This window comes from Narcine bancroftii, chromosome 3 (assembly GCF_036971445.1).
Source record: "Narcine bancroftii isolate sNarBan1 chromosome 3, sNarBan1.hap1, whole genome shotgun sequence".
In the NCBI taxonomy this organism is placed as follows: Eukaryota; Metazoa; Chordata; class Chondrichthyes; order Torpediniformes; family Narcinidae; genus Narcine; species Narcine bancroftii.
This window is the reverse complement of record NC_091471.1, coordinates 24,590,657-24,603,900: the sequence shown is the minus strand read 5'-3', so window position 1 is coordinate 24,603,900 and position 13,244 is coordinate 24,590,657. Positions and strand designations below refer to the sequence as shown.

Here is a 13,244-nt window from a genome sequence, read left to right as displayed (position 1 = left end):
TCTCCAGGCATCAACCTGGTAAATCTCTGCATCCTCTCCACAGCTTCCACATCCTCCTTGGAATGAGGAACCCAGAACTGACCACAATATTCCAATTATGGGCTACACAATTACAGAACTGCAATATTACCTCGTTCAAGACTCTTGAACTCAATCTCTGATTAATGAAGGCCAGCATTCCATAAGCCTTTTTAACTACCTTATCAACCTGCATTTCAACTTTGAGAGAACTATCTATTTGGACACCATGATCCCTCTATTCTTGCGCACTGAAGCATGCTGCCATTAACTCTGTACTCTGCCTGCCAAAATGGATTACTACTTCTTCCAGATTGAATTCCATCTGCCACTTTTCTGACCTAGTCTGCATCCTGTTGTAAGGTACGACAACCTTCTACACTATTCACAGCACCTAACCTTCGCATCATTTGCAAACTTGCTGATCTATTCCTCGACTTCTTTGTTCAGGTCACTTATAAAAATCACAGAGCAGGGGTCCCAGTATCTTTATCTCCATGGAACTCCTCTCATCACTGACTAAATTTGTATTAAATTTTAGTGAGTTGACTTGTTCCAACTGTTTAAGTAACCCTCAATCCATGTCAAGTTATCCCTAATCCTGTATGCATTTTCATTTGAATGTTGCACTTTTGATTGAAGACTTTCTGAAAGTTCATGTACAATTCATTTACTGGTCCCAGCTAGGCTAGTTTTACATTTAAAGTACAAGAATGCCAAATTGGAATTTTCTTTCTAACTTTGTCATCTCTGCCAAATCGTAAATATTTTCTTAGCTTCACGCTGCTGTTCCTGTAATAAAATTTTATTTTCCCTACTGCTGATGTGTAGCTTTCTAAATAGTGAAAGAGCATTTGTTACTTTCTAATCAATAGACAATAGACAATAGGAGCTGGAGTAGGCCCTTCGGCCCGTCGAGCCAGCACCGCCATTTTACAGATCATGGCTGATCACTACCATCAGTACCCCTTTCCAGCCTTATCCCCATAACCCTTAACGTCCCTGTTCTCATCTTGCACCCAGTGCACTCACTATTTTCATAGTCTGAAATCCAAGGTTTTGAAAGGTGGCAACCAGATCCTGGGAATTTAACAGCTTTACGTTTATTTTTTGATAAATGCTTGTTTATTTTACTTATTTTCTTTGGATTTTTTGCTGTTCACTATTGGTGTTCTTGCTTTTGAATTGTCACCAGGCACTGCATGAGTTTCATTTCTCAGCTATTTCCTTTTTCTCCATAATCTGATTTCTCATCTATATGTAAGGGGCTAATGTTACTTGTCATAGAATTCTACAGCACAGAATCAGGCCTTTCACCTTGGCTTCTCCATGATAACAAAGTTGATTCCATTTGGCTGCATTCAGTCTGTATCCTTCCTGCCTAAATGTCTTTTTCTTAAAATGGCAATTGTCCTTGCTTCATCTGGCAGCTTGTTCTATGTAGTACCACCCACTGAGTCCCTTTGAAATCTTTCTCTTGCCTAAAATCCATCCCTACTCTGGGGAAAAAAAATACTTTGACCATTTCTATGCCCTTCCTTCTTTAAGCCCCAAAGGTTTCTTCCACACAGCCCCCCATCCAAGCCTCTTACACGTTTTGGGACAAAGGCTTGAATACTGTGATCTATCAATCCCAATAACAATTTTTTGCAATAGATGATTTTGGTCATTGTTTTTTTTTGCTAGATTAGCTGTGTAATTTTGTCAGTCAAGATGATCTTCTGCTGAATTCTGAGATGTTCACATTTCTCTGGTTTGCTGTTCTTGAACCTTTAAAAGCTTTTTTCCTTTGATCCAATATTTTTTGAGATGCATCACAGTAATGGGCCCTTCCAGACCCTGAGCCCACGCAGTCCAAGTACATCCATGTGTCATTTAATTTCTTGATAACCATGATTGGACTACTTTTCCTGCTTTATTTCAGTTCCATTAACATATCTTTTTTAAAGGAACAATGCATTAATTCTTTGCTGTTGTTCATGTACTGCTGTACTTTGTATAACTACCATAGCCAACTCTGATCTCATCTTCATTGTATGCCAGGTTTAGCTTAAGACCTTGGATTCAAATTAGAGTTAAATTACTTTCCATCTTATGATCTCTTTCCTCTAAAAGTTCTGTAACCTTGCTTGACTTCGCACAGTGCTCAATGCACTGATCCAGAATAACTATTTGCAATACTCTTCAGGAGTTCCTTCACATTATTGATGCTATTTTGAGTTTATCCAGAGTGTGGAGATTTGAATCCTGTAGGTTCATTGTATTAGTCTTGCAACATGTCCCTCTAATTTTCTGATTTGTGCTGTATGCCAACTCTTAGGTTTGAAGGAGTGGGGGTGGGGGGGGGGTGAAAGAAGGCAATGGGTGGCTTGGCTCAACCCAAGCAACTACTTTCTGAACTAGGATCTTCCTTCCTTTCAATTGCCTTTGTCCAATTAGTAGGTCACCTCAATTTGTTGATTATTTCCAAGTTCATTTTTCTATGTTTACAACTTATTCCATGATGGCCAGTACACAATATCTTTTTATGACATTATCTACACCCAGTATTTATAAGAGATGAACTTCAAGAACTCTCAACTATTTTCCTCTAGTCTAACTATTTTTGTACAACCTGACTGATTCCTAATTTATCGCTAGTTATTTTTGCTATCATGTCCTAATTTATTGAATGTTCCCTCACTTGAAATATTCTGTGCTTCCCCCCCCCCCCCCCCCCCACCCCCACCCTGTCTGTCAGTCTTTTCCACTGATCTAATTACAGGTATGTGGTACTTAATGTCAATGATGCGCTCTGTGAGTCTGGGCGTTATACAATGTGGAAGTTGTGTGAGCGCTATTACTGTATATACTTAGGAAAACTAAGAGATACTGAATTTACGATAATAAAGTTTAATTTTTTTCCACTTTTATGTAAACATTTTATCAGCCTGTATCTCTCACAATTTGAGAGGAACAGGATCGTCTACATCACTGTTCTCAACTTCCTCGTAGTCTTCCACTGGAAGAGTTTCAGTTCGAATATCCTCCATCGATGAGCTGTCACTCTGTAATGCCTGAAGGACCTGCCTGAGGCTCTTCTTGGGGAGGTGTTGGCTTCTTCAGGAATATGGCCAGTGTTGTTTGCCTAATTTGCTTTTTCTTTATAACTTTCTTTATATGCAGCAAACATTGCATAAGCATTCCTCTGTGAAGTGTTTGTGTCCGTCTCTTCAGCAAAGAATTTGGCTAACTGCTTAACAGTGAACCTCCCTTGCTTCAGTTCCCGTTATGTCTGCTACGTCCCATTCTCTTATCAGGATTTCTGACTGAAGTCAGTTATAACCCTATCAGATAATGGACAAATATGCATGCAGTCAGATGTGAACCGATTGAACATTAAGTGGCGCACATATTTGATTCATATCTCTCATTAATTTCAGTCCATTTCAAGCAAAGTTTGTCCCAATGGAAACAAACCTGCTCTTTCCCCAATGCTGATGCTCATGCCCTGTGAATTGAAATTCTGTTCTTGCATGCTAGTCTTTTGAGTAACGGCTTCAACTTTCTTATCTTTGTCCCTGTACTTGGGCTTGAGCTGTAAGATTTTTATCATTGACCTTGGGATAGGGAGGGAAGTATTTTGCAAGAGGTAATTAAAATCTGTATTTGTCTTCAGAGATGATATTAGATTTTTTAAAACCAGTTTCCCTTCCACTAATGTCCTTGAGTGACAAACTGTCAGCTGTCCTTCACTATTGTCATGAACCAGTGGTAAAACAAGTACCTTCTGAGCATTTGTAGAAAAAATAAATGCATTTTCTGTGTGAGCTGCTGAAGTTTATAATCATTTTGTAATGCTATTGTGTCCCCTTGCATACTTTTTAAAAGTTAAATGGTGTACTTCATTTTGAAATAACTTGCAGTTGTATTGTGGTTATTCTTCTATACGTGTGTTTTCTAATTTTTCTTGTTTAGAACATCAGCCGAGTGGTATTTGTTGGTAATTTTCTAAGAATCAACACCTTATCCATGAAGCTATTGGCCTATGCTTTGGATTATTGGTCACAGGGACAATTGAAAGGGTTCTTTATGGAACATGAGGTGAGCTATATTTTGAAAGAGACTGGTTTTGTTTCGGTCAATTATGTCGGTTCTAATCTAATACATTGATGTTCTGATGGTTATAACAAAATGTTTCCCTGATAGTTATCTCTACAATTTTTCTCTATTTGTGTATAGTACAGTAAGGGCAGCAACATTGAACAACCACTTGGTTTGAATTCTGTACTGTATCTAATCTGATTCCGAAGTGACTGCACAAAGAAGATAATGCCTCACCAAAAATATTGTCAAATCAAAGGATAATCATCAATATACTCATGGCAAAATTAAGAAATTGTTCCTGATATACTCATGGCAAAATTAAGAAATTGGTCCTGAAGTTGGTTTGATTGGTATTTGAACACAGAGTGCAAATTTTGAGCAAGAAAAGCACTGTTGAAGTTATGAAAGGTTCTGACTTTTGTTGATCATGAAGAATTTTGCTTTTCAAGTCTACAGATGCTGGGGTTCAGTGCAATGCACAAAACGTGTTGAAGAAACTCAGCAGATCATGCAAGGGGGAGTTACATTTCAGCCCTGATCCCTTCAGGCAAAATCGTAATTCATTGTTTTTCCCTTGATCATCAAAATCACTGAAGTTTTTTTTCTGTATGCTGTGCCTTGTTGATGATTTTAAATACACCTGCTTTCTCTAGCATTTATCTCCATCTGCAGTTCCATACAGTTAGGCGATGGCCTCATTAATGGCAGCATTGGAAGATTGTTGCCTCTTGTCTGCAGATTGTTAAAATTTAAAAGGAATATACAGAAAATCATTTTTATCAATTTGTTGATGGCTCTCATTGTTAAGGTTATTAGTTGCACATTTTCACCATGGTTTTGAAATTAAAAAAAAAAGTTTTAGTTATAACTTATTTTGCAGAATTCCTGACCTTGTAGGAACAAAGATCTCTTGTGGTTAAATAACCACCTTGGAGCTTTTTTAATTGGTCCCTGATACTGTTCTGGAACCTCTTAAGGGTAGGCTTTGCATAGAGCTTGAAACCTGAAACAAAAATTGTGCAAGTAGGTTATGGCACTCACGTTGATTGTTGAAAATTCAGACACTTCACTTGTATATGAACATTGCTTGCTTTTTATCTGGTTGTGTTATGTAGGGGGAAAAGTATAATTATTAAAAATCCAATCTTTATCCCAAGGTTAAATAAAAGCTTGAAACTTTTGACATCAAGGTTCTCTTGACATGCAGCCATTTTTCATGCGTGCTGAGTGTTTTAGCAACATGAAGTTTTTTTTGATTTTAAAAGATTGAATGGAGGATTTTTCATAGATGATGAATATACTATATCCCATGTCTAAGTTTTTAGTAAAACACAAAATTCTGTTGACTCTATCTCTGCCTTTGCTACATAAAGGACATTGTTTGACCTGCTGAGTTTCTCCAGCATTTTGTTTTTTATCTTTTTTAAAATTGATTTTGAGGGAGGGGTAAGAATTTTGATCCCATGACTGACTGACTTGGTGTCAATGTGTGCGGTCTTCAAAACAAAATGCAAGTCCATGTTGTAAAACAGGTGGCATAGAAGATTGCAGATGCTGGACCATGTATCACTGGATTCCCAATCTTGATGTAGGGCTCCAGCCTGAAACATCCATTCTTTTTCTACCAATGATACTGATAGAGTTCCTGCAACAGATGATGTTTAGCAAGACATAAAATTGTACATCACAAAACTCAATTCTGACCCCATTTTTTGAAGTAATTTGTTAAATGTTCTTATTTTGACCTGGAGGAAATATTTGCAGTTTAATAATTTTAAATTTATTATGTAACTTTTTTAATTGTAGGGTTATTTTGGAGCTGTGGGAGCCTTGCTTGAGCTTGTTGACTCTTGCAACCTGCAATAAATCACTTCACTCTGTTCTGTAGTCCCTTTAATGAAGCTGCTGTGGAAGAGAAGGCAGAAAAAAACCTTCAGTGCAAGTTGTGACCTAATTGGATTCTCTGAACTTTTATTTACAGGGATGTTTGGGAGCAGGGGAAAGGGACACATCTATTTTAATACAGAAATGAAGCACCTTTTTATGAAATAGTTTATGTATATCTGCACTTTTATATTTATTCCAACTAAACTTAAAAGGAAAGAATAGAGAATTATATTTTGCCTGTATCTAGCATTTTTATGGTACCTTAGAGTTATTTCCAATAATTAAAATGGCAATTTTATTAAGAGAAATGCATATATGTACATTTCAGTTTTGCTTGGAAGGGGATGGGGTGGGGGGGGGGGGGGGAGAATGTCTTTTGAATCTTGATATAGTTGACTACTGAATTTCAGTGTTTTGAATTTGAAATGTTTTGGAAAGTCCATAATGTGTGGTAAATTAAAGATGTTTACAGCTGCAGTGAAATACAACAATTTATTGACTTGCCATGTATCCCATTTGTTAATTTTCTATTTTTCATTAAAACTTTTGATCTAAAACCTCCACCACACAATTGTAATGACTAGTGTTTGATGCAAAGAATGTAAAACAATAGAGGAATAGACTTTTGGCCCACAATGTCTGTGCTGGCCATGATACCAAATAGAAGTTCTCCTATCTGCCTGGACACCCTTTTTATCCCCTTGCATGTTTGTGTGCCTGTCAAAATTAAATCTTTCAAATGTACATTTGTTATAATCTGCTTTGACTATCAACCCCCTGTCCTGGCACCATGCTATAAGATCTACCATCTGCTTTTAAAATAGAAAGGTTGCCATGCACATCTTAAAATTCACTCCTACCCCATTGCTCTAAAGTGATGCCCTTATAGTATTTGAAATTTCCTTCCTGCAAAATGGATTATCTCTACCTTTCATAATTTGTACCTCTGTCTTTCATAGTTTGTATCTCTGCTCCATAGAAAAATGTCAAAAATTTGACAAATCTCTCCTTGTGGTTAATATTTAATTCAGCCATTCTCAACAGGAGCCATACAGCCCTCTGGGTTGGCTGCAGCATGTTCGGGAGTGGGGGGAGGGGGGTATGGACTGAAATGGTAAAATATTTTTTATGTAGTCAGTGGGAGAGAAGTGAGGAAGGAAGAAACTAACTAAACTTCACAGGGGAAAGGGCCCAAAAATTTGAACAGTCCTAAGGGGACCATAGCCAAAAAAGGTTGAGAATGGCTACCTGAGCAACATCCTGGTCAACCTCTTCTCTACCCTCTCTAAAACCTCCACATCATCACTAAAGAAGCAATTAGAACTGCATACGATACTCCATTGTGGTCGAATCAAGGTTTTGGACAGCTGAAATGAGATCACCTAGATTTTGTACTCAATGCCCTGACCAATGAGGGCAAGTATACCTCCACTTTGGCCCCAGCTCCTCGCGTGCTGGAGCCACCAATTCCTCTACTGCTTACCCTGTCCTGGGAACCACAGGCTGACATCGATGCTAACCCTGGTCCTGATCAGTTTTCACGCTGACTTCTTTTGCTGCTCCCATACTGACCTCTGCCCCTGTAAGGCTGAAAATTCTGCTGCTCAATCCCACTACCCTAGCCTGCAGGAAAAAGAATCTCTGGGTTGTATGTAATGTAGTACTTCGACAATAAATCTGAATTTTGAACTTTCACCCATATCTTTTCCCTCATCAACATTTGGGAGCCCAAACAGCCTTCCAAGTGATGCAATATCTGTGAATCTGTGTGGTTCATCTACTGCATCTGGCCTCCTCTACGTTGGAGAGACTGGATGCAGAGAGGGAGATTACTTCATTGAGCACCTTTTGATCTGTCTGCTGTAAGGCCAGGGATCTCCCAGTGTCAACCCATTTCAATATTCCAACCATATATATATATATATATATATATATATATATATATCTTTGGCTTGGCTTCGCGGACGAAGATTTATGGAGGGGGTAAAAAGTCCACGTCAGCTGCAGGCTCGTTTGTGGCTGACAAGTCCGATGCGGGACAGGCAGACATGATTGCAGCGGTTGCAAGGGAAAATTGGTTGGTTGGGGTTGGGTGTTGGGTTTTTCCTCCTTTGCCTTTTGTCAGTGAGGTGGGCTCTGCGGTCTTCTTCAAAGGAGGTTGCTGCCCGCCAAACTGTGAGGCGCCAAGATGCACGGTTTGAGGCGTCATCAGCCCACTGGCGGTGGTCAATGGGGCAGGCACCAAGAGATTTCTTTAGGCAGTCCTTGTACCTTTTCTTTGGTGCACCTCTGTCACGGTGGCCAGTGGAGAGCTCGCCATATAACACTATCTTGGGAAGGCGATGGTCCTCCATTTTGGAGACGTGACCCATCCAGCGTAGCTGGATCTTCAGCAGCGTGGACTCAATGCTGTCGACCTCTGCCATCTCGAGTACTTCGACGTTAGGGGTGTAAGCGCTCCAATGGATGTTGAGGATGGAGCGGAGACAACGCTGGTGGAAGCGTTCTAGGAGCCGTAGGTGGTGCCGGTAGAGGACCCATGATTCGGAGCCGAACAGGAGAGTGGGTATGACAACGGCTCTGTATACGCTTATCTTTGTGAGGTTTTTCAGTTGGTTGTTTTTCCAGACTCTTGTGTAGTCTTCCAAAGGCGCTATTTGCCTTGGCGAGTCTGTTGTCTATCTCATTGTCGATCCTTGCATCTGATGAAATGGTGCAGCCGAGATAGGTAAACTGGTTGACCGTTTTGAGTTTTGTGTGCCCGATGGAGATGTGGGGGGGCTGGCTGATGGAGGACCTCAGTTTTCTTCAGGCTGACTTCCAGGCCAAACATTTTGGCAGTTTCCGCAAAGCAGGACGTCAAGTGCTGAAGAGCTGGCTCTGTATGGGCAACTAAAGCGGCATCATCTGCAAATCTCCCAGAATCACAGTGCGGCTTTCGCGCAAACAGAGGAACCACTGACATGGTCTTTGCCCTCAGACAGCTCCAAGAAAAGTGCAGAGAACAAAACAAAGGACTCTACATCACCTTTGTTGACCTCACCAAAGCCTTCGACACCGTGAGCAGGAAAGGGCTTTGGCAAATACTAGAGCGCATCGGATGTCCCCCAAAGTTCCTCAACATGATTATCCAACTGCACGAAAACCAACAAGGTCGGGTCAGATACAGCAATGAGCTCTCTGAACCCTTCTCCATTAACAATGGCGTGAAGCAAGGCTGTGTTCTCGCACCAACCCTCTTTTCAATCTTCTTCAGCATGATGCTGAACCAAGCCATGAAAGACCCCAACAATGAAGACGCTGTTTACATCCGGTACCACACGGATGGCAGTCTCTTCAATCTGAGGCGCCTGCAAGCTCACACCAAGACACAAGAGAAACTTGTCCGTGAACTACTCTATAAAATATATATATATATATATATATATATATATATATGTATATAAAATATATGTTTGTGTGTGTGTGTGTGTACTTTCACAAGTAGGTGCTAATTGAAATGTCATGAATTGGATGAACAACCGGAGTCGGGTTTTCTGTGTTGCACCTTTTTGCAAGGCTTTTGACTTCTTGGCAAAGTGCTCACTTAAAGGTCAATGGGAGGTTTGTTTACCTAAAACAACAGATGGACTAGAAGACTGACTCCTGTTGTTTGCTGGAGAAGGAGGGGGTTTTGCAGTTGAGATAGAGGAGGACATGTGGCTGGCAGTTTGAATCTCAGATGGAGAGCGAGACGCAGCTGAAACAAGCCAAGAGAAAGAAGCTTATTGGAACAAACAAGCTCCAAAGCGGTGGATGGCTGGAAGTGCTATCTGCCTGATGTTTCTCTTGGAATAAAAGAAACAGAAACAAACTCTGGTAGCCTGAAAGAAAAAGGTTATCATCTGGAGAACCCTGATGGGGCAAGTTTCATCAGCAAGACATTGAGGTGACTAATGGTGGTACCTCAGTTGTGGAAATCCTAGAACAACACATTTCTCTCCACAAACCTATAAGAGCCTTCCTGAGCGATAACCATTTACCTTTCGAGCACCATTTACCTTTTGAGCACCAAAGCCTGGTGAACTTTATACATGTTACATTCTGTGCAAAGTACAAGAATTGCCTCCAACCAGTGAACCAAGAAGAATGAGAAGTGAGATTGGACTGTGAACTAAAGAACTTTTCTGAACTTACACACACATTACATACATGTGTGCTTAGAATTAGAAGGGGGTTAAGTTAAAGTTTGATTCTGTTTTCATGTTTAAAGATAATTAAAAACAACTTTTATTTAAGTAACCATTTGTCATGGTGAATATCTTGATGCTGGGTTTTGGGGTTCTTTGGGCTCGTAACAAAGGCCATCTGCAGACTGGAGGAGCTAGTGTTCTACCTGTGCACTCTCCAGCCAGGTGGTATAGATATTGGCTTCTACTTTTTCTGTTAAACCACTGTCTCTTTCCTGATTCCTCACAATCCTTTTTTCCAAATCTGCATTCAGTGTTAAATGGGATAAATGGACAATGTTTTGAGTCTGGATCCTTGCTTGAAATTAAAGTGGGAGAAGAGCAGCTGCTAGTGGACGAGCCCCCTAACATTTTTTCACATCCCCACAGGTCACGTCCCCTTGCAGCTTCTCTCCTTTGCATCTTCATCTCAAGGGTAGTCCTAATTGAAATGTCTGTCCATTTCCCTTCATTGGTGCCTCTGGACCTGCATCCCTCCAGCTTCTCTAATTTTTTTGGATTATCCCTATTGCTTTTCTGAACCTGGCTACTCTACACTTTTGGGGCTTTGCCTATGGTTATGAGACCCCCCCCCCCCCCCCCCAATTCTCTGCTGTTGGAAAATCAAGGGCTGGGAAAAATTTGAGTTGCATTCTGCTGGGTGGCTGTGGAGTGCTAGACACTCAGTGACTTGAGGGGACTTGCTTTTCCTTTCCTCTTACTCTGAAGAATAATTTTGGTATGTTAGTGAAGGTTCTCAAACCTCTACAAGTGTAATGTGGAAAGCATTCTGGCTGGTTGCATCACGGTGGTACAGAGGTGCCAATGTTCAAGATGGGAAACAAGCTCCATGATTGTTTACTTGGCCTGCGACATCATGGGCACCAGTCTTCCCTCCATCACGGACATTTACAAGAGGTGGTGTCTTAAGAAAGCAACCTCTATCCTCAAGGATTCCAACCAGCCAGGCCATGGCCTCTTCACTCTGCTACCATCGAGGTAAAGAAATGAGAGCCTGAAGATGAGCACTCAGTGGCACAATGAAAGCTTCTTTTCCTTTGCCATCAGATTCCTGAATGACACTGACTTTCTTGCACTATTAAGAAGAGTGCATAGTGAGGACTTGGGCCTTTTTTGATTATGGGAGGGCCAGAGGAGGAGCAAAAGTCTTGGCAGAGAGGAGTGGAAGAGACAATTTATAAAGGGCAAGGAGGGCAACTGAAGGCTTGATTTATGGGAGTGAGTAATTGAGAAAATTGGCAGGGACAAAAAAAAAGGTGTAGCTAAAGAGCAGCCAGTGTGTGTGTGGCCAAGGGTAAGAGTGGAGCTTTGAGGCTTGGGCTCGAGAGGCTTCACAGAGAAGACACTGAGGAAGAGCTTGCTTCCAGTGAGGTAAGGCCAGGTGAGGTAGTTTAATCTTCAAATTAGATGTACATAATGGGATCAGCTAGGGCAGTGGATTCCTCCAATTGTGGGAAATCAGGGGACAGCATAATTGTCCCTGACTATACCTGTAACATGTGCATCCAGCTGCAGCTCTTGACAAACAAGTTAGAGAACTAGGGCTGGATGAACTGTGGATCATTTGAGGGGTGGGGTGGGGGGGGGTGCGGGGTGATAGGAGTTTCGGGGAAATAGCCACCCCAAAAAGTCAGGAAGTAGGTGACTGTCAGGGGAGGCAGAGGGGAATGGACAGAGAGAGCAGAGTTTCCCTGTAGACATTCCTATTCCCATTAACAATAATTATACTGCTTTGGATACTGTTGGTGGGGATGACCTACCAGGGACAAGTGTGTCATGTTTCTGGCACTGAGACTGGACCCTCGGTTCAGAAAGGAAGGAGAGAAAAGATGAGAGCAGTAGTAATAGGAGATTCAGATTGGAGGTTCTGTGGGAGAGATTGAGATCCCAGATGGTCTGTTACTTCCCTGGTGCCAGGGTCTGCAACATCTTGAATCGAGTTCTTTTACACTTTCTAAGATAGTGAACATGCCTTCAACCCAATACTTGTACATATATTACTGATTTGGTTTCTTTGACTTTAAATTTTTTTTATTTTATCTAGCACCATTTCTCTTTATTTTAACTGTATAATTGATTTAGCCTCTTTTTGGAAAGTTAAAGGAATTGTTTCTTTTTCAGATTTGTTTATAGATGGTAGTTTAATGCCTTTTGAACAAAAATCTAATAAAATAATATACTTATGTCACATTTTTTAGATATTTAAAAATTAGAAATTTACTGAATACTGCATAACTTTCCAACATGGTACTAACTGGATTTAGTTTTTTTTCATTTGAACCCTTCTCATAAGAGTTTAATAGATAACATTTATTATAAGTTGTTAATTTGCAATCAAATTCTAACGACAAAATTAAAAGGGCCTGGGAAGAGGAACTTCAGTTACATCTTCGAGAGGAATCATGGGAGAAGATGGTTAATATCTTCAATATGTGCTCGTCATTCTTTGATTCAGTTTAAAGTGGTACGTTGGGCTCATATGTCAAAAGACAAATTGGCCTGTATATTTTTTTCTAACATTAGTCCTGTTTGTGATAAATGTAAATCAGAAGTAACTTCTCTAATTCATGCCCGATGTTTGAGAGGTATTGGATAGATATTTTTAAGACTTTGTCAGCTATACTGGATATCATTTTGCAACCTAACCCATTGATTGCTCTTTTTGGAATTGTACTTCCAGAAGTGGGACGAATTCCCACTTCCACATATTGGGTTGTAGCCTTTTCTACTTTGCAGGCTAGAAGAGCTATCTTATTTACATGGAATGATTCTAATCTACCTACTTTGACTTATTGACTCTCTCAAATTATGTCATGTTTAAATTACATATATTTGATACTTCCATTAAATTGAAGAGACTTGGCCACTTTTATAAATGACTTCCACATGACTATATTTAATTACTGTTTGTTGGTGAAGACCAGACAATTAAATTTTACTAATAAATTCTCAGGATAGGCTGCCCAGTTTTTAAAGATTAGATAAGATTGGGGTGTGGCCATGTTAATGAGTTGAGCAGAAGTG

At 40.3% G+C, this 13,244-nt stretch overlaps 1 protein-coding gene across 8 annotated transcripts in view; it reads left to right on the top strand.

The window, feature by feature from the left end:
- Positions 1-13,244, top strand: part of LOC138757005 (pantothenate kinase 3-like) — a 130,384-nt gene that overhangs the window by 35,559 nt on the left and 81,581 nt on the right. For 2 of the 8 annotated variants that reach the window (XM_069923567.1, XM_069923570.1), the window contains exon 7: positions 3,976-4,101. The exons of 1 other annotated variant lie outside the window; for it this stretch is intronic. In XM_069923567.1, the coding sequence (XP_069779668.1) occupies positions 3,976-4,101 (126 nt within the window). 5 more of the 8 variants (XM_069923569.1, XM_069923568.1, XM_069923571.1 and 2 more) reach the window with 5 other exon arrangements.